This window comes from Eptatretus burgeri, chromosome 13 (assembly GCF_056783735.1).
Source record: "Eptatretus burgeri isolate ZD-2024b chromosome 13, Ebu_testis_v1, whole genome shotgun sequence".
Classification (NCBI taxonomy): Eukaryota; Metazoa; Chordata; class Myxini; order Myxiniformes; family Myxinidae; genus Eptatretus; species Eptatretus burgeri.
The window spans coordinates 55,596,480-55,618,749 of NC_140973.1; the positions used below are offsets into that span (position 1 = coordinate 55,596,480).

The 22,270-nt window shown below is 40.6% G+C and overlaps 1 protein-coding gene across 15 annotated transcripts in view; it reads right to left on the reverse strand.

Annotated features, from left to right (window-relative positions):
* The window catches only part of LOC147014516 (ETS-related transcription factor Elf-1-like), a 95,198-nt gene that overhangs the window by 23,741 nt on the left and 49,187 nt on the right, over positions 1–22,270 (reverse strand). For 5 of the 15 annotated variants that reach the window (XM_085852519.1, XM_085852510.1, XM_085852504.1 and 2 more), the window contains exons 2-3: positions 3,234–3,356; positions 2,910–3,053 (exon numbers count right to left, since the gene is read on the reverse strand). In XM_085852519.1, coding sequence (XP_085708645.1) covers positions 2,910–2,990 — 81 coding nt within the window. In that variant the 5' untranslated portion in view covers positions 2,991–3,053; positions 3,234–3,356. Of the gene's footprint in view, positions 1–2,909; positions 3,054–3,233; positions 3,357–9,768; positions 9,906–9,939; positions 10,032–22,270 lie in introns of those variants that run through there. The other 10 variants (XM_085852517.1, XM_085852512.1, XM_085852515.1 and 7 more) reach the window with 5 other exon arrangements.

A 22,270-nucleotide genomic window follows, 5' to 3' on the forward strand; every position in this document is an offset into this window, starting at 1 on the left:
CGACTAATGATTAATTCTGCTTTTAAAATAAAATTCAGCATTCGGAAATTTCAGTACAATGATGCATGGCTCGCAGTGGAAATTAATTTTACATCAAACACATGAGGAGACATGAGTATACTTTTTTATTTTTTGGTCCACAATGTTCAGGCTTATATGAGAGCGAACACTCAGAATGTACAAGGCGAGCAGGAGACAATAGGGGTGGGAGAGTGTTTCGTCCACACAGAGTCCACAAAGTTTCGTCCGGATCCGTCCTTAACATTTTTGAGATATCATGCTATGTATCATTTCTGGCCCTATCTCTCATTTGTGAAGAATCACTTAACTAATTATAGTATTCAGATCCAGAACCGGATCTTCACCAAAATCGAATTAATTAGTCCTTGTCACAAACCCAACCTGTCCACAAAGTTTCATCCAAATTTGTTCATTACCTTTTGAGATATCATGCTCACAGACAGACAAACAAACAAATATGGATGAAAACAACCTCCATCCACCTTAGGTGCAAAGGTAAAAGTTTTTTTAAATCTTTGTATCTGGGTCCATATCTTCACCAAAATCGAATCAATTCATCCTTGGCAGACATACAACCTGTCCACCAAGTTTCGTCTGAATCCATCGTTAACTTTGTGAGATATCCAGCTCTCAGACAGACAAACAGACAGGGGTGAAAACATACCTCCATCCACCAAAACATACCTCCGGGAGAGGTTTTTTTTTTTAAAAGTCCAAGCGTTTTTGTGGGAAAGCAAATGTCACGGGACAAACAAAACGAGGAAGAGCTGTGGAGGGCACTGGCTGAAATGCATCCTGAATAAGCCTGTGAAAGCAAAAAGAGGTGCTTTGTCCAAATTGTTCACTTTCGAGCATTCTGATGCACGGCACTATGGCATTCGCTAACCTCACTTAAGGCGCTGTCACACCTTGACGATTTAGCCAGCGTATGCCGACTTATGAAAAATTTGTCTAAAACGCTGGCACACGTCGAATACGTTATGGGTAAGTTTGATAACATAAAGAGCACGCTGAAAAACACTGCCATACATCGTAGTACGCTGGCTTTCATCGTTGTACTTTGCGGTTGTCCTCAAATTTTCCATGCTTTAAATTTTACGACGTATGCCAGCGTATGACTCACACGTTCCGCTACGCTGGCCATAAGTTGTAGGCACGTTATGCGATCGTTGACACACGCCGACACACGTTACTTGTAAGTTACTCATAAGTCGAAACACGTCGAGGTAATGATTAGCGTACCCGAAACTTATTTATAACCTATGAGTAACGTGTTGTAGGCACGTTACACGATCGTTGACACACGTCAAGGCACGTTATGCGATCGTTGACACACGTCGAGGCACGTTACTTGTAAGTTACTCATAAGTCGAAACACGTCGAGGTAATAATGCTTAGCTTACCCAAAACTTATTTCTAACCTTTGAGTAACGTGCTTTGAACCTATGTGCAATGTACCTCCAACGCATATTGACGTATTTGATTGACGTCTTCTGGACGACCACAGAACTTACTGAATGTGTTTCTAATTTACAGCTACCGTATAATGGCGTATTGGCAGCGTTTAAAAAAAAACAACAACAATAACTTCCGATATTTCGTCACGTGCCGTTACGTCACATCCGATTGCCTCTTCAGTTTGCTCATGTCTTATTCTTAGTTCCTCCTCTGTGAATATTTTCTGTTTGAGGATATTGTCACGTCGATGTCGAAACTTAAAAGCAAATGTCCGAATATATTTTAAAATTCGTGATAGACTAAAAAAAAATTTAAAAAGCAAAAACAACAACAACAACTTCAGATATTTCATCACGTGCCTTCACGGAGCCAAGGAGAAAAAAAGAAAATGTGCCTTGACGGAGAAAATAAGTTTCGGGTATGCTAAACAATACCTCGACGTGTTTCGACTTATGAGTAACTTACAAGGAACTTGTGTCGACGTGTGTCAACGATCGCATATCATGCCTACAACTTATTCCCAGCGTAGCGGAACGTGTGAGCCATACGGCGAGTACGTCGTAAAATTTTCAGCATGCTTGAAATTACACGACATACTAAACGTACCACGAAATATGACAGCGTACTTCATCGTTTTTCAGCGTGCTCTTAACGTATACACAACTTACCCATACCGTATTCGACATGTGCCAGCGCTTTAGACACATTTTTCATAGGTCGGCATATGCGGGCTAAATCGTCAAGGTGTGACTGCGTGGTTGACACTTCCAATTCTCAGGCGGTTATGATTTAAATTGGTGAGCGGCAGGTTCTTAACAGGCTACGCCACGAGTTTGTCGGCGATACGTGCAGCGTGCTATGCCTAAGTTAAACTATCGTTGGGTATAGGTTGTGAACGCCGACAACAGGCTAAGCATTCGTTGGTATAAGTTATCTATAAGACAACGAAACGTTCTGTGCCCATTACTAATATGTTATGCATACGACCAACACATTATGAATATGACCAAAACTTAAAATAAAAAAACGTCAAAATTTCAGCGTACGCCAACGTTTTACATACATTTTTATACGTTGCCATTGCTGGTTAAATCGTCAAGGTGTGACAGCGCCTTTAGAGAGGTTGGAAAGGCCATCGGCATTGTCCTGTTTAATATTGGCCACTGTGTGAAATCACTGTTCAGAGTCATATTTGTAATGAGCCTTCACAACCATCCAGACCACAATTTACACATTTGTGGAAGAGGTTTGTGGCATAAACTTTTAAAAACAATGACCCTTGCGTTTGAAATGTAACACATTATGAGACACCACCATACAATCATAGCACTCGATTCAGCTTGATCACATGCAATGTCGAGTGTTGTAGTCATCGAAGTGATGTCACAGAGCGTTAGCATTTTGTAACAAAGTATTAATAAAATTCTGACCTGAAGTGGTGGCAAATCCTCCATAATGTTGCTCACAAACTCAAGCCCAGGTAAACACTTCTGCACCAGCGTGGTGGCCATGCCAGTCCGATTGGGTCACCGCCGGTGTTCAAGGGCCGAGTAGTGATTTCCACACATGGTGGGCTGAAGGACAAATTAATGCAACATGTAGAGCGAACGAGGAAGCTTATGTTTTATGATGGGAATGTGAGGAGTGCTGGGAAGCAACACCCATGACCCCTTTTCCAGTAGACCATTAAGAAATTCCATCATGATTTTCAAAGTGGACTAAATTGTTAAACGGATTGTTCCCAAGTTCCTCACCGGCTTGATCATAACGTACTTTGCTGCATGGTGTCCGACTCTAATCTGACCGAGGAGTATCTCCAAAATGTCCCAAGTGCAAACAGGCTTGTGCTCCGTGATGCCCGAAGATGCAATCACGAGCTGTAAATACACGGTAAATGCACACGATGCAATTTCCACCTCGACAAAAAGCCATGCCCCTTGATAAGCACTGCATCTCCTCTCATTTCCTGTCCCTACAGGAAGAAAAATTATTTGTTTGTTCATTCATTACCCTCGCCAGAGGAGAGGGTGCTACATTCGGGTCAATTTATTTGTTTGTCTGCGCACAATGTGCTAACGTAAGCCACAAACACCACCTGGTGGTAGCCAGTATTACATGTTATCTTTTGTCAACAGAGTTCATTTATAAACAATGTGCAATTGGAGTGCGAGTACAACGATAAAGTACGTACTATTACATTACGAGCACGTCTATAAAATAGTACTATGAGAATACGAGCATGTCGAAAATGTGATCTATTAGAATGTATGTCTATAAAGTATGTACTATTACATTACGAGCACGTCTATAAAATAGTACTATGAGAATACGAGCATGTCGAAAATGTGATCTATTAGAATGTATGTCTATAAAGTATGTACTATTAGAATGTGAGTATGTGTATAAAGTATGCACAATTATAATGTGAGTATGTCTATAAAGTATGTACTATTAGAATGTGAGTATGTGTATAAAGTATGCACAATCATAATGTGAGTATGTCTATAAAGTATGTACAATTAGAATATGAGTATGTGTATAAAGTATGCACAATTATAATGTGAGTATGTGTATAAAGTATGCACAATTATAATGTGAGTATGTCTATAAAGTATGTACTATTAGAATGTGAGTATGTGTGTAAAGTATGCACAATTATAATGTGAGTATGTGTATAAAGTATGTACAATTAGAATATGAGTATGTGTATAAAGTATGCACAATTATAATGTGAGTATGTGTATAAAGTATGCACAATTATAATGTGAGTATGTGTATAAAGTATGCACAATTAGAATGTGAGTATGTCTATAAAGTATGTACTATTAGAATGTGAGTATGTCTATAAAGTATGTACTATTAGAATGTGAGTATGTGTATAAAGTATGTACTATTAGAATATGAGTATGTCTCTAAAGTATGTACTATCAGAATGTGAGCATGTCTATAAAGTATGTATTATTAGAATGTATGTCAAAAAAGTATTTACAATTAGAATGCGAGTATGTCTATAAAGTATGTACAATTAGAATGTGAGTACGTCCATAAATTATGTACTATTAGAATGTGAGTACGTCTTGAAATTATGTACAATTAGAATGCGAGTACGTCCATAAATTATGTAAAATTTGAATGTGAGTACGTCTATAAATTACGTACTATTAGAATGTGAGTACGTGTATAAAGTATGTACTATTAGAATGTATGTCCATAAAGTATGTATTATTAGAATGTGAGTGTCTCTAAAGTATGTACTCTTAGAATGTGAGTAAGTGTATAAAGTATGTATTATTAGAATGTGAGTACGTCTCTAAATTATGTACTATTAGAATGTGAGTATGTGTATAAAGTATGTATTATTAGAATGTGAGTATGTCTATAAAGTATGTACAATTATAATGTGAGTAAGTCTATAAAGTATGTACTATTAGAATGTGAGTATGTGTATGAAGTATGTACAATTAGAATGTGAGTGTGTCAATAAATTATGTACTATTAGAATGTGAGTATGTCTATAAAGTATGTACTATTAGAATGTGAGTACGTGTATAAAGTATGTACAATTAGAATGTGAGTATGTCCATAAATTATGTACTATTAGAATGTGAGTATGTCAATAAATTATGTACTATTAGAATCTGAGTATGTGTATAAAGTATGTATTATTAGAATGTGAGTATGTCTATAAAGTATGTACGATTAGAATGTGAGTATGTGTATAAGGCATGTACAATTAGAATGTGAGTACGTCTCTAAATTATGTACTATTAGAATGTGAGTATGTGTATAAAGTATGTATTATTAGAATGTGAGTATGTGTATAAAGTACGTATTATTAGAATGTGAGTATGTCTATAAAGTATGTACGATTAGAATGTGAGTATGTGTATAAGGCATGTACAATTAGAATGTGAGTACGTCTCTAAATTATGTACTATTAGAATGTGAGTATGTGTATAAAGTATGTATTATTAGAATGTGAGTATGTCTATAAAGTATGTACAATTAGAATGTGAGTACGTCCATAAATTATGTACTATTAGAATGTGAGTATGTCTATAAAGTATGTACAATTAGAATGTGAGTACGTCCATAAATTATGTACTATTAGAATGTGAGTATGTCTATAAAGTATGTATTATTAGAATGTGAGCATGTCTATAAAGTATGTATTATTAGAATGTGAATATGTCTATAAAGTATGTACAATTACAATGTGAGTATGTCTATAAAGTATGTATTATTAGAATGTGAATATGTCTATAAAGTATGTACAATTAGAATGCGAGTACGTCTATAAAGTATGTACTATTTGAATATGAGTCCGTACTATTAAGATGTAAGTCTGTCTTTAAGGGATGTACAATCAGGAATGTGAGTATATCTATAAAGTACGTGTATTAAGAACCTGAGTGCATCTATTAAGTATATATATATATATATATATATATATATATATATATATATATATATATATATATATATTACTAAAACTCTCAATTTGTATATGTGTATGTATGTACGTATGTATGTTTGTATGTTCCCAAAATACAGCCAAAATGGTAGACGATCGTGCAAAAATTTTCGGCCCACCTTACTCACCATTCTCCTGCGGTGTGGAGTATCAAGTTTCGTTCAAATCGGGCAATGAAAAAATTATTAAAAAATCAATTCCCGATTCCGTCAAGTACTCTTGGGGAGAATTTGATCAATGCAAACAACCTCACCGGTATAGTTTGCTGAAGCTATCTTTTTTTTCTTGAAATGAATTGTTTAAAAATCTCAAACATTTAGTTGGGACAAAGAACGATTTATTTTTAAGCATAAAATAAACATTGCCATTTTGATCTAATACTTCCATGTTCATTAATAAATAAAATTGTGTTTCGATGATTACGGTATGCACAATAATTTATTCGACTTTCTTTTCTCCGGTATTTTTTTTCACATGGACGCGCAATGTCAAGTTTCATTCAAATCGGGTAATGAAAAAAACATTATTTACAAATGAATTCCCGATTCAGTCAAATTCTCTTCGGGATTATTTGATCAATGCAAACAACCTCAGCGGTATAGTTCGCTACAGCTATCTTTTTTTTTTTTGAAATGTTTTTTTTTAATCAACCGCTGTCACAACGGAAACCCAACGGGTTCACGGGTCGTCTTGTGTCCTATAAAAATATGTCGACGTCAGTAAAATACGTGTATCGATAAAATGCATACTTACATTTATAAAATACATATGACTGAAGTGTGAATCTACACAATAAAACTGAAAAGGTCTGTTTGTCCGCAGTATGAGATAAACCCACATCAATGCATCGTCTACACTGCTACACACCAGAAAAACACAAACACACAAAAATCACACAAATACCACACAAAACAAGTCCTGCCGAGGGTCTGCAATCTCTGATTGCTCTTTCTAGTTACCTCCGCCATTGAAGGTGAAGGAAGTTATGCTTTCACCCCTCTCTGTCTGTTTGTTTGTTTGTGTGCAGGATATCTCAAAAAGTTGTGGATGGATTCGGACGAAACTTGGTGAATACATTGGGTGTGAAACAAGGAAAAATTTATTCAATTTATGTGAAGATCTGAATCTGGATGCAGATTCGAGAATTTTTAAGTGATTCTTCACCATGATGTTGGCTTAATGCCTGGTGTTGGCTTAATGGTGAGGGTGGTGGGCTTGGGATCTTAGGATCCTGGGTTCAAATCCCACTCAACTGTTGAATTAATACCAGGTGGGGTTAACTCGGCCTGTCATCCTTCCGAGGTCGGCAAAATGAGTGCCAGCATTCTGGTATACTGTGTCGGAGTAGCGACCCGTCCAGGATTGTGCCCGATAGCCTAGGAGACTGCTTAGGCAGCACCAACCCTCTACACAAAGGATGGTCCCAATCTCCTCCTCCTTCACCATTGAGAGATAGGGCCAAAAACGATGTATAGCATGATATCTCAAAAAAGTTGTGGACGGATTTGGATGAAACTTGGTGGAGAGGTTGGGTGTGTGACGAGGAAGAAATTGTTTGATTTTGGTGAAGATCCGAATCTGGATCTGTATACGAGAATTATTTAATTTGTAAAATGCTTTTTCACCATTGAAAGATAGGGCCAAAAACGATGTATAGCATGATATTTCAAAAATGTATTGGGCCAGATATGTTCTCGTGGATCAAGCATTGCGTAGCGGAGGTATGCGCTTTACCGAGTTAGTGTCCTACCGGTTTGTCATGTTTTGCAAACTCGCCATTACATGCCATGTATATGTTAAACTTAAGCCAAAAAATGCACTTGTCTGAATAAGTTTGTTGCTCCTTGGTAATCTTTATTCCATGGCGCTCTCACAAGACTTGGGAGATTGTGGTTCAACAATTACTAAAAAGGCAATTATTAGTTCCACTTCAGAGAATTTTACTGTAGATTCTTGGAAATTTCTAAAAATGAAACGTCCATCCTATACCCAAAATTAAAACACAATGTCCTAACTCCGAACATGACAACGTGAGAATTGCCATTGATATAGCCAAGCACGGCAGTCACTGGTTTCTATAAGCTTTTGTAACCACATCAGTGGGTTATGTTCAGACCTTGTTGTATTTAAATCTGCATCATGAGCATTAAAAGGTCTTCCATGCACGTTGTTGATGTAAATTAAATAAATGAGAGTACCACACATTCAAAAGTCAGGAAATATAAACACAGATAGCACATGTTACAATGTTGTTACCGGAATCATCATCACCACCAATGTGTCACAATGTAAGTGGAATGCGGAAGGGAAAAGTAGACATTAAAAATATATATATATATATATATATATATTCAAACCAATGCCAAGGCTTTGGGAAGAGCTCCAAAAAGAGAGCTCAACAGGCAAATGGTATTGGAAAAGTGACACAGATTTGAGCAGGTGAACGGTGGACAAACAGAACAACACGAAGGGACATCGAAAGACATGTAAAGGGCAAAAGATGCAGACCCCTTCAAGAAAATCCCTTTTTGCATTTCTCATAGATCTAATAAAATGCTCATCAAATTCCCATCAAAACTCGAGAAATGCTTTGGAGGTTTTCGTAAAGGAAGGGCAAGACCATAAGAGAGGCCATTGTTGTGACCTCATCAGTCGACGCCACCAAGTTTGCATGATACAAACAATGCACCAACAAGAGACTGAGGACGCAAGAGATTCTTGCTTCGGGATACAAATCTGCGGAACTGACGATGTCCTTTACAACACCATTCCTGCCTACTGTCACCTTGACAGGGTTCGGGAACAATTCCAAAAGAAGAACATCATAGCAAGTCCAAAGAGCTGGGGAGTCGATGCCACTTCATGGTCGAGGGTGGAATTAGGACCTCTTTAACTGCCAAAATTATTCCCACCTTGCAGCCTGGTGTTGGCTCAGTGGTTAGGGTGGTGGCTTGGGATCCTAAGGTCCTGAGTCCTTGTAGCCTGGTGTTGGCTCAGTGGTTAGGGTGGTGGCTTGGGATCCTAAGGTCCTGAGTCCTTGTAGCCTGGTGTTGGCTCAGTGGTTAGGGTGGCGGCTTGGGATCCTAGGGTCCCGGGTTCAAGCCCCGTCGGCCGCTGAATTAATACACCAGGGGGTTGACTCAGCCTGTCATCCTTCCGAGGTCGGCAAAATGAGTACCAGTTCCAGTGTGTGTACTGGTAGAGGGGCACTGCATCAGCGACACAGTGGCGCTTCAAGAAATGATAGCTACCCCGGCAGGTGAAGCTACATTTGCTACTTTTCGTCTGTATTACGTTCAAGAAATACAAGGAACAGTCATCATGCCTGTAACACATCCATCCTCTCTATCCCAGGATTCCTCCATGTGCAGCTCGTCCCAGGAAAAGACAGCGTTACACAAGTACTGCTGTACTTGTGAAAGAGACAATAATATGTCTTGATGCTCAGAATGCAAACAGCCTCCCCTTTGAAGTGTTTGCCGATCAATCATGAAAAACAATTTAACAAGGGGATTCAAACATTAAACATTAAAATGAAAATAAATCATGTTGTACAAAGCACACATCGTCAACAACAGACGGATCTTTCCCATCATGACATCAGAGCCACACGAGATGCCAAGAAGCAACTTCAGACAACATTATTTGACCCAAAGAAAGCCAACATGTTGGTGGGCGGCCAGCCAACCGGCGACCCAGCGATCTCCCAAGTGCAAGCAGATGTGAACTCCACTCGAGGACCATCCGAGTGCAGTAAGGTACTGACAGCGTAAAGGCGAATGGACAACAAATCGAGATAACGATGACCTGCTCACCCGAGATTGAGCTGAACAAGCAAAGCCCTTTTCGGTGCCTCCATTCAACTGCATAGCATCAGCCGCTTGGAGACTCGTGTGAGTGGGATGTGTAGGGAGGGAACGGAGGGGCAAAGCAAGGATGATGAAATTTTTTATCACGCACAAAACAAAACGGAACCAGCAACTTACATCGAAACCACCGGCCTTCCAAAGTACCCACCAGCCCACACCCTCCGTACGCTCACAGGAATGCAGCTGCACAGACAAAAGCAATACTGGATCTGCATGGGAACATGGTGTCTGCGTTAGATGGGAGATGCCATTTACTGTTCACAGCAGAAAGCTTTTCAGGAAATGAAATTATCGAAAAACCGGTCACACAAAGGGCATCTGCTCAGTCATGCGTTTACGTTGTATGGAACTCGAGTGTACTACAGCAATGCGGGGCTCGAACCAAGATCCACAATCAAGTTGGATTCGAGTTCCTGTTTGTTTGAACTCCAACTAAGACCCAAGTAGCATCTGATATTCTCGTGGGACTCAGGCAAAGAACTTGGTTGAATTTACCATCAAAACATTTCCAAAAGCAGTTGAAATGGATGTCATATTGACGATAAAATTGTTGGATAGAAAAGGCTGCAAAGAGGACAATGTTTTAACAAAGTTCCAAATATTTCTTCTACTTCCTTAATATGAAACAAAATCGTTTTGGAAAACAGCCGACATAAACATTATCAGATGGTTCCCATCATGATTACAAAATCTGTCTGAGGTTCTCAACCTGTCTGAAATGAGGTTCCCAATCTGTTTGAGGTTCTCAACCTATCTGACGAGACATTTCAAATCTGACCCCTCAAGGTGTCTGAAGGCCTTAAATAAATTGTTGACATTCTTTTATATGAGAACACCCAGACCCTCAGTTTTTCTTTAATAAAAATCCATGTTTTACAGTGGATTGTAAGCCTGGTGTTGGCTTAGTGGTTAGGGTGGTGGCTTGGGATCTTCGGGTCCTGAGTTCAAGCCCCGTTGGCCGCTGAATTAAAATACACCAGGAGGTTGACTCAGCCTGTCATCCTTCCGAGGTCGGCAAAATGAGCACCAGTGTACTGGTAAGGGGGACACTGCATCAGCGGCACAGCCGCGTCCCAACCAATGATGCAACCAGCAGCCACAGGCTGCACTCAATAGAGAGAGAGTGTATTTTAGTTTGGATCTCGACTTGTTGCATCGAAGGAAGACGATTTACTTCCGCAATTATAATATCTATCAAAATAATATATCTTTGAAGCACCTTAATCTTATTATGGTCCTAAACGTGTCTTGAACTGACCATATCTCCATCCCTATATGGAATTTTGTTTCCACTTTAGAACTCTTTGTTGAGCTAATTCATTTATTGGCCATTGTCAGCTCATAATGGCATGGAAGATATTTATCCACAGTGCCAAAAACACAATTCCCCTCTGTGATTTGGTGCTCTTCGGGTTCATCACACATCAATCTCCATAGACAGAGGTGTCCAAGGCTCTGGCACTCTGGCCTTATGTTCCTCTATCACTGTTTTCCGAATCTTGTCCCTCTACAATCAGCGTCCCCCTTTCCCACACCGAACCCAACTCGGAAGCACATATTCATCCAGGAACTTAAAACTTGTCACCTTACTCAAAACTCAGTGCCGTATATTCACCTGTACTCCATTGTCCCCACTTTCTCTAATCTGTAAAATCACCTCTCCAAGTATGTACCCTCGTTGTCTTCATTTCAGTCCTTCAAGATGGTAATCCATCACCATCTCATATTGTCTACCTTCTTGCGTGCTATCATTCATACCTATGATGAAACCGAGTGAATATTTTTTTCCTAATTTATGTTAAAAACCCACTTATCTCCTGACCAAACAATTAGTAACTCCATGTTGAGCAAAAGCACACTGTTTGCTCTTTGCATCCACAAATAATTATTGGGAGATAATAATTTAATGGAGTAGGACAGAGCAATTGAGGTCTCCACAGGATCATGGGTGTGAATTCACCAAAAAGAGGTTCAAACACAGAGGTCCAAGAATGGTGGTTGCCTCGGGAGGTGCACGAACACATGATCACTTCCCTTAAACTATTCCACCAAAACTGATACACTCTGTTATTGCCATGATGATGGAATAATAATAATAATAATCTATCTATAATTCCAGCAATCTCTGTGTGTGTGTCTGTCTGTCTATCCGTCTGTTTGTCTGTTTGTTTGTTTGTGTGCGACCGCCGTTTCTCGACGACCGCCAGTCCGATCTGATTGAAACTTGCCAGGAATATTGCTGGGGACCTGCGGATGTGCCTTTTCAAGGATTGATATTAATCGGACAAGCGGTTCCCAAGTTACGGCCATTTATCTGTCGACCAATGACAAGACACGGTGCTATGACATCACGAATGATGTCACAATTAATGTTTGTTTATTTATTTTTTATTTTTTCTAAAAAAAAATTTTTTTTGCACGATTGACAGTCCGATATGATTGAAACTTCCCAGGAATATTGCTGGGGACCCGCACATGTGCCTTTTCAAGGTTTGATATTAATCGGACGAGCGGTTCCCAAGTTACGGCCATTTATCTGTCGACCAATATCTGTGAGAGAGGGGGACGGGAGAGGGGGGGGATAAGAGTGGGGGCGAGAGAGGAGGGGGAGAGAGGAAGGGCGAGACTAGGGGGAAGAGGGGGGCAAGAGAGGGGGGAGAGAGGGGGCGAGAGAGAGGGCGAGAGAGAGGGGGGGATGAGAGAAGGGGGTGAGAGAGGGGGCGAGAGAGAGCTGCACATTCTGGCACTCACCTACGGGCATGCACCTATGGGCCCACACAAGTAATAATAATAATAATTTCAGTTTTATTATCAAACACCAGACAAAATTCTGAAGACTAGAGATATTTGATTTACAAAAAATTCCTGACAAAAAAATACAAAAATATAAATCAACATAAAAAAATGACTCCACTGTTCAAAACGTTGAGCATAATTAATATGTAATTTAATAATTAAGAAAATATATAAAAAATAAAAACAAAGTTAGCACATCAACACGTATAACGGCACTCAGTAAAGTGCATACCTCCGCCAGGTTGGACAGTTTACGTTTTGTATTCCACTGAAAGGTCGGATCTACATCCAGACGTAAACTAAAATCGAATCATTTTGTTCTCGTCACCTCCCAAACTCATCCACCAAGTTTCATCTGAATCCGTGCACCACCTTTTGAAATATGGTGCTCGATATCGTTTTTGGCCCCATCTCTCAATATTGTGAAGAATCATTTAAATAATTATAGTATCCGGATCTGGATCTTCAACAAAATGTAATCAATTCATCCTTGTTACACACCCGAGCTGTCCACCAAATTTCGACCGAACCCATTAACGATTTTTGACATATCCTGCTCATAGACAGACAAACAAACATTTGTGCAAACATAAACATAACCTTCGTCCACCTTCAGTGGTGAAGGAAATCCAACATGAGGGTTCTCGGTTCCCAACCGATATGAGGTTCTCCTCCTCCATGCTGCTGGCCCACTAGATAAAGAAGATTTTCCAGGGAGTCAGAGAGATCGTTGATGAAGATTAGGAATAGAACTGGTCCAAAAAAACCGACTTGGGACGCTCCCTCCTTGACAGGTAGAGGAGATGGAAGGATTCCATTGAGAGCCTCACATTGGCTCCGAGAATATTTGATCAATTATTTATCGATCACAATATAATAATAATCACTCAAGATTATGATCATCATAACTATATAAGTGCAGCATGGTGTGGTGAACCTTTTCTGCAATGATTAACGAAGTAAAACTAATGACTTTTTATTTACCTCTCGGAACAATCGAGCGATGGTGACAATTTGTTTCCAGCACAGCACTGTCGGCCTGTTTGAAGTTGGTCTCAGACAACAGGTGGACAGCGATTTTCAAGGTGTTTTCATGAATGAGTTTTATTTATTTCATTATTTTGTGTGGAATATTGCGGCTCGTGGAGGAGCTACTGAATCGAGCAGATCACGACGTAACAGAACAAAAGGAACAGTAGAAAGAGAGAGAGACACACCAACAGCAGGGATGAGGGACAACATAGAGGGAGAATTGGAGGAATAATGGATGTGTGGAACAATGATGGCTCGGGGAGGACACGGGGATGGACGACATAGATACAGCCGCAAACTCTCAGGAAGAAAAAATTGGAAACATAGAAAGAGGTTAGATTGGGGATTGCTTGTGGGGTAGGAAAAAAATCATGGTTTTGGATAGGGGATGATCTGAGATGGTGGTGAACAGCTGTTTGAAGACCTGTAGAGATAGATTGAAATTGAAGAAAATGTGGATGTTGCTCCATATGTGGGAAAAATAGGAACTAATGAGTGGAGGTGAGCAGTGATTATGGATTTTGTAAGTTTCACGGGAAGGGATTTTTACTGGCAGATCACGTGCATCCTGCAGAAACCTGGGGAGGGGAAGGTGAGCACGGAAAGGGCAGACGGTGCAAGATTTAAAGGAGGTGGTCGAAGACAGAGAGACCACTAACTGTCTGCAATGGGAAATTGATAGTCCAATCGACTCAACTTCATCATGGGAGATTCCAATGATCTTGAAGGCTGTGGTTTCCATAGCATAAAGCTGAACAAGATGTGAGGCAGGGGAGCCAGCCCAGAGGGGGGGGGGGGACAGTACTCCATCTGAAAGTCTTGTGGGTTCATAAGAGTTCAGGTCTGCCAAGGAAGGACTTTGCACAACAGAGAATGCCCAGTTGTTGACTGGATTTAAAGATCAATTTAGAAATGTGGTTGACCTATAAAAATATCATAGCTGAGAGTGGGACCCAAAGGTTTGAGTGACTGAATGTCTTCAAGAGGATGGGCAAGAAAGTAGATGGGATAGTTTGTCTAACAATCCATTCAGAGAGACAGAGTGAGAGTGTGAGATTTATGAAGATTGAAAGACATATTTCAAGTGTTTGACCAGATTATGATTATGTCAAGGTCTCAAGAAAGGGAAGAGGCTGCAGCCATTCGAGGAAAGGCAGGGTTTCATATTAACTGAGATGATAGATTTCTTGACCTTGCTCATGATTGGAAGTAAGCCAATAGGTCTATCGTTAAAAGGATCGGTTTTTGCACCTTTTTATATGATGCAGTGATATTGGCGGATTACCAAGTAGATGGAAAATGAACTAGGACAAATTTTCGGGTGAAAATTGCAGAAAGAGGAGGGGAAAGTGCAGCAGAGGAAGTTTTTAGGACACGTGAGCTGATGCCGTCTGCTGCAGTTGCAGAATCAGAGTCGAGGGTTGCCAGAAACTTTTCCACCTCCTCAGGTGCAAAAAGGTAAGTCTCCAGGAGCAGTTGTGCATGACTGGGAAGGATTGGTACAGAGAGTGAGGGGTTGGGGACAAATGATTTGCAATCAAACACAGAATTGAGGAATCCGGCCTTCTCACGAGCGGAGTTGGCTGCAGTGTATTTGAAGAGAGGGAAGGGATAGAGGGGGAGCACACTCCGGAGACAGATTTAGCAAGGCACCACCAGGTTTTAGAGGAGGGAGACACGTATGAAAGTTCAATCTTGAGGTTTGACAGATGTTGTTTTCTGGCTCTCCTGAGTGGACACACACTTGTTGTGGACTTTTTGGAATGATCTGAGAATGCCTTTTGTAAGATTTGCCTTCCAGGAAGAGACGGAAAGTTGTTTCAGAGCAATGGCCTCACCACAGGATTCAGTGTACATGGATGGGAAGATGGGTAGGATAACTGAAGATGAGATGGGATTAATCTGTGCATGAGAGAAAGTAGAATTCTGTGGAAGAATTACCAGGCTGAGTTAATTTTAGGAGCAGTAGATGTAGGAGACCATATAGTTCCTGCCAATCTGCCTGTGTGACCTGCCAGACTCACCGACAGTGAGGCAGCTCTCTTAGAATAGCCATAGAGATCTTGACTTTCACAAGCATATGACCAGATGAACCAATTGGAGCAAAGGAAGAGCAAGAGACATTTGTGGGAAGGTAAGGAATCACCAAGTCCAGAAGGGGGAATTTTCCATTGGGAGAAATCCTGGTGAGTAAGTTCACAGATTGAGTCAGATCCATGGAGTCACAGAAGTCTTTCCTGGCTCGTGAGAGAGGTATCAACACCCAGCCATCTCTCAGTCATCAATAAATCTACCCCTCCTTAAATCACCTGCATTGCACTACATTGTGAGATGTGGTTTAAGGTATCCTCTGATGGAAGACAGAAAAGACAATCCTTTTTGTCTCATCTCTATCCATCATTAAACGTTTCCATCCATACGAGCTGCTATCACGTGAATCACTTTCATTAATCACATCATCCCTTGCCACTATGTTACCTGCTTCACGAGTTCAATGTACCATAGTGCATCAGAATGTGAAAGGACATGTGCCTTTGCTTGTAATTGTGAGGTTATCAGAGAGATGTTGAGGCTCATGGAGTAGCTAAGAGTCAGCTGAGTGCTGCCTTCGTATCTGTACCAATTCGAAAAGCGAATTCGTACTCAGACTTATTATCTTACGAGACACGGCTTCAATGGTTGCACCACCTGATAACGCATGCATTCTTTTGCTGAGTCTGTCTGTTTGTTTGTCCGCACAGAACTTTCGTGTTTTTCTCCGCAACCGCTTGTCAGATTGAGACAAAATTTCCACCAGTGGTGTGACTACTCATGTAGAATGTTTTAATGATAGTTATGATGTCATAGGTCACGTGGTGTGGCAGCCATGTTGGCAAAACGGAAAGACTTTGGTCCTCTGTTCCTCTGAAACCGCACCAAGGAAAAAAAATTGAAACTTGGCACATTGCAAGTACTCCTCATGGGGAATGAGTGTGATTTTTATGACATCGTAGGTGCCCTCATTATGACATCATAATTGCATTTGTTGAACGCCACATCCAATCAGTATGAACATTTTTGAGGGTCATCTAGTGATAAAATGGTCCACAGAAAAGGAAAAATCATGTCATCAGTCACGTGATTCGGCAGCCATCTTGTTTTTTGGTTTTTTTTACCCTTCAAAAATCTTCTTCTCTGAAGTGGCTGAACAGATCGAGGTGAAACTTTACACGTATGACTGCCTGTCCATGAGGAACAAAAGGTTCGCATATGATGTCATTGGTCACATGGTTTGGTAGCCATATTGGATTTACCCTAAAACCTATTTTAAAAAATACACCGCTCAAAAGAAGTCCTGGCGAGGGTTTGCAATCTCTGCTCTTTTTCTTGTTCGTGTTTGCTTTGGGGAGGTTATTGTGCCGGATACTTAGAGCATGAGGCTCTTTGGGCAATCAGAGCATTTAAAGATGATGGTGAAGGGTCACCATTCTATTTGATTGTAAACACTGTTTATCTGGATTGCTTTTGGGCCATCTATTTATTACATAAGCAAGAGCTCAGAGCGCTGCATATGGGGGAGGGGAGCGGGGTTTAGTGTTAGATTTTCAATCATATTTGCATACGTAATAAATAGAGGCTCTGTTACCTCAATTCATGCATTTTGTTTAATTCTGATGTCATTCACATTCATTTTTGCTGAGTTTACCTTTTCAAATGTAAATTTTAACTTGTGTTGAAGTCCAATGTGTTCACATAAGGTATGTGAGAATATTGAGGTAAACAAGGTGCTTACAAAGCAGGAAGAACATTATAATTGTGGTTAGTATTATTATTCCGCTCCCTCCCAGATATTGTAATCGTCCGGTTTGTTTGTCTGTCTGTCTGTTAGCAACTTTATGGCAAAACTGCTTTAGCAAACACTATCAAATTTAATCCACAGGTGGGCAATGAACCTTGGACGACCCCATTAACTTTTTGGTCCAATTGGATCAAAGGTCAAGGTCAAGGTCACAAAAAGATCAAAATCGTTTTTGGCTCATAACTTCGTCAAAAATGATCTGATTTACTTCAAACTAAGCTTATAGTGAACCTTATTCTATTTGTCACTTATAATCCTACCCATTCCTATAGTTAAAAATGCATATTTGTGAAGATCAGTCGGGTCCGAAGTTTTGGGGGTCATGGTCATCGGTCAAAATTACAAATTTTCCATTAAAACTAAGACATGGTTACGAAAATACAACTTCACGGGAAAACGGCTGGCTCAAACACTGTTAAATTGTATCCACAGGTGGGTAATGAACCTCGGACGACCCCATTAACTTTTGGGTCCAATTAGGTCAAAGGTCAAGGTCAGGTCACGAAAAGGTCAAAATCGTTATTCGCTCATAACTTCGTCAAAAATGATCCGATTTACTTCGAACTAAGCTTATAGTGAACCTTATTCTATTGTGACTTAAAATCCTAACAATCCTATCGTGAAAATGCATATTTGTGAAGATCGGGGTTAAGGATGTATCAAATTAAAATTTGATCCCCAAAATAACTTTATGCCTTAAATGGGATTTGTTGTGCCTGGCACCACTTGTTATTATTATTATTATGATTATATTATTATTATCTTATCTGGAATTTACATTCCAGATAAGGCATTGTCATCACGTGCCAATCCAGCTGAAGTTTTGCAGAAACGTTCCGCTCCTGACTGGTAACAGGAATTGTAAAGCTCGGTCCAGTCACTTGACTTGAAGTAGGTCAAAATGGCTGACTTAGAAAATTGATTCAAAACTCTTCTTCTCCAGACCCACCAGTCAGATTGCTTCCCAATTTGGGTCACAACATTAGGCAAGGGCAGGGATGTTAAATTGCAAAGGTCATGCTGATCATGTGACCGGAAGTGTTCCAACATGGCCTTCTGAGTCAATTTTGGTGAAAATCGCCTAAATTTCTTCAAAAATCTTCTTCTCCCGATCCATCAGTCAGAATGCTACCAAATTTGTGTTACAACATTAGGACAGGGTCCTGATGTAAAATTGAGGAGGCCATGCCTATCACATGACTGGAAATGTGTGAAAATGGCGGTCCTGCAAATTCCACTCAAAATCTTCTTCTCCTGATCCACCAGTCAGAATCCTAACAAATTTGGGATACAACATTAGGCCAGGGTAGAGATGTTAAATTTCTAAAGTCATTCCAATCACATGACCGGACGTGTGTCAAAATGGCCAACAGTCAATTTTTGGGAAAATTGCATACATTCCTTCAAAAATCTTCTTCTCCAGACCCACCAGTCAGAATGCTACCAAATTTGGGTAACAACATTAGGACAGGATTATGATGTTAAATTGTGGAGGTCATGCTGATCACATGACTGGAAATGTGCCAAAATTGCGGACTTAGTAAAAAATTTGGAAAATCGTGTAAATTCCTTTTAAAAATCTTCCTCACCAGACCAACCAGTCAGAATCCTACCAAATTTGGGGTACAGCATTAGGCCAGGGCCCAGATAAGCTACAGGTCCAGTGGTCCTATTTTTATTAATATTGTTACGGATTTTAGAATCTGGTCTGATGAATGCATCCACACATCCAGGTCCTCAGACAGTTATTTCCTTAAATACATCTTCAGATTTGCCCCCATCCCCATGTCTAATGGGATCTTAAATGTGATGCGTTGAGAAGGGTAAAGGATAGATCCCCTCTCTTATGGGAAGCTTTTTTCTTTATGACAGACACGTTCACACACATTTCGTTCACGAGCTCTGAAGCCCGCCTTTTTTGAGAGCGCCGGGTCGTCATGGTAACCGTGCACCAGTGTCTACCAAAATTTGGACGACGACAAAATTTGGACGGGTGGGGTGAGCTTGGGGCGGACTGACTGGTGGAGATGGCCCGGAGATATAAAAAAAAACGAGCGAGAGGTACGTTCTGGGAGAAAAGAGGAGAGAAAAAGTCACAGAGAAAAGCGTGAGGAGGGAAAAGCGCGAAGAGAAAAGCGTGAGGAGAAAGGCGTGAGAAGAGAAAAGTGTGAAGAGAAAAGTGTGAGGAGAGAAAAAGTGAGGAGAGAAAGGAGGGGAAAAAGCGTTCTGAAGAGAAAAGCGTGAGGAGAGGAAAAGCAAAAGGAGAGAGGAAAAAGCAAAGGGCGAGAGAAGCGACCAAGAAGCGGGTGTCTGACCAGGGCGGAAGAGACAATTCGCCCTTCCAGTGCTTCGACAAGCGAGCGTGTGGTGCGTGTGTGGGTGTGAGCAGCGCCGCCAACAAGTGAGGCACAGGTCGGTCATCAATGACACCAGGGTCTAAACCCGCAACGGATCATCTCGGTGCCCTCCAGACTTTGATTGGCGTTCAAGGCTGCCCCGCAAAAGGGTGCACGGCAAAGCTGGGTGCTGGCGATGGACGTGACACGCACGCACGCATTTTCAGGACGTTTTCGCTTCACGGACGACTTTCCGGTGAGCGAGACGATTCTCCCCCCTCCCCTCCCCCTGAATGATCTGCTGGGTACCCTTGTCTGTGTTTAGCTGTAAGTCAACCTCCGTTAAGCTTCTGCTCTTTGTCTTTTTTCTGGCATTTTGGTTGAATTGCTTTGAAATTCATTCTTTATTTACCTCAGCAAATAAAAAGTTCTTTTTATTTATTTATTTTATTATTAATAAATTCTTTGTCGATTTCCAACCTGTCCATGTTTGTCCTTTCCTTCCATTGGTCAAGCATTGTTCGAACCGAAGTAGACTGGGAGGTAATTACCACAGATTTGACCAAAAATCGTCGGCACGCACCAGCAGTTAAAACGCTCGGCCGCCATAATTAAAATCTAATCAGATAACATTGGTGCTTTGCCGAGGGCGTGCTCCCCGCTCAGGTAACCACGTGACCTCCAGTTAAATGGAATAATTAGACGGTGGACACTGTAACTCATGGTTGACTGGGTGGCGTTCGTGGTTTTAAAACAACTCTCCGTACCACAACGTTAATTGTGAGCGGTGGCCCCAGGTCAGGCTCTACCGAGAACAACCGGGGATTAATCCCCCTGAGTGACAAGCTGGTGTCTCGGTACCCGTGGCCGCAACAATATTATCCCTTCCCTCACGCAGTGGAAGATGGGGTTTTGCAAACACTTCTGTGTGTCTGCGTGTCTGTCCGGGCCATACCTTTTTCATCACTTGAGCTTTTGTCATCAAATTTTCAACAAAGCTTTATTATGATAATATGGAGACAAATTAATAATTTTGTTAAAATAATTTTCATTATTATCATTATTATTGTTATTATTATTACTAGTACATGCCCATAAAAAAATAATAATAATAATAAATAAATAAACCAGACAGGCCGTTTCTTCGCCCTCACGTGCCCGTACGTGCGTGGCCCGGAAGTTCGATATTATTCACAGTTACGATTATTCACAATTTAGTTTTAATACCCAATTAGTGCCAATGTATTTTACCTTTTCGCAATGTCGTGGCAAGGAAAAACAAAAAGAGAAGAGAAGAGAGAAAAAAAATTTACTTCCTGGTTCGGAGCAAACCAGCACTCTGATGTTACCGAAATTTATACACCGTCTAATATGAAAACGATCATAACTTGGGGCATTGTGTTTATCTATAAATGCGCATAAGAAATCGAGAAATTATAAGAATACACGAAGTCATCACTCTCCGGAAGCCCGTACGTTGTAACCCGTAATGGGGAACGTGGCTGTGCTTCCCTTCCCCATCGGCCATGCCCACGCAACAACGTGTCTTGTCATTGGTTGGTAAATAAATGGCCATAACTTGGGAAGCACTTGTCCGATTAATATCAAACCTTGAAAAGGCACATCCTCTGGTCCCCAGCAATATACCTGGCAAGTTTCAATTAGATCGAACCAGTGGTTGTCGAGAAACAGCGGTCACACACACACACACACACACACACACACACACACACACACACACACACACACACACACACACACACACATTGCTGGAATTATAGATAGATTATTGTTATTTCTCGACCATTTTTTGGCCTTTTTTAACTTGATATTTTTACATTATTTTTCTCATCACCCACTTGTCCAATTGACAAAATTTTCAGCGTAAGAGTGCCCCCCCCCCATCTTATACTAATAATAATGTGTGTGTGTGTGTGTGTGTGTGTGTGTGTGTGTGTGTGTGTGTGTGTGTGTGTGTGTGTGTGTGTGTGTGTGTGTGTGTGTGTGTGTGTATGTGTGTGTGTGTGTGTGTGTGTGTTTTGTTCATAAAGCATAACATTCTCCCTGCTAACTCCCCGACTATATATATATATATATATATATATATATATATATATATATATATATATATATATATATATATATATATATATATATATATATATATATATCCAGATGGTGGTCATGTCTGGATGGTGGTTATCTCCATACATGTCTGGACAGTGGTTATGTATGGACAGTGTTTGTCTCCAGACATGTCCGGGCGGGGTTCGTCTTCAGATGTGTCTGAATGGTATTTATCTCCGGATGTGTCCGGACAGGAGTTCGTTTCCGGATATCTCCAGGCGGTGTTTATGTCCAGATGGGAGTTTGTCTCTGGACGTGTCCGAGTGGTGTTTGTCTCTGGACAGCTTGACTCTGGATGCATCCGGGCAGTGTTTATATC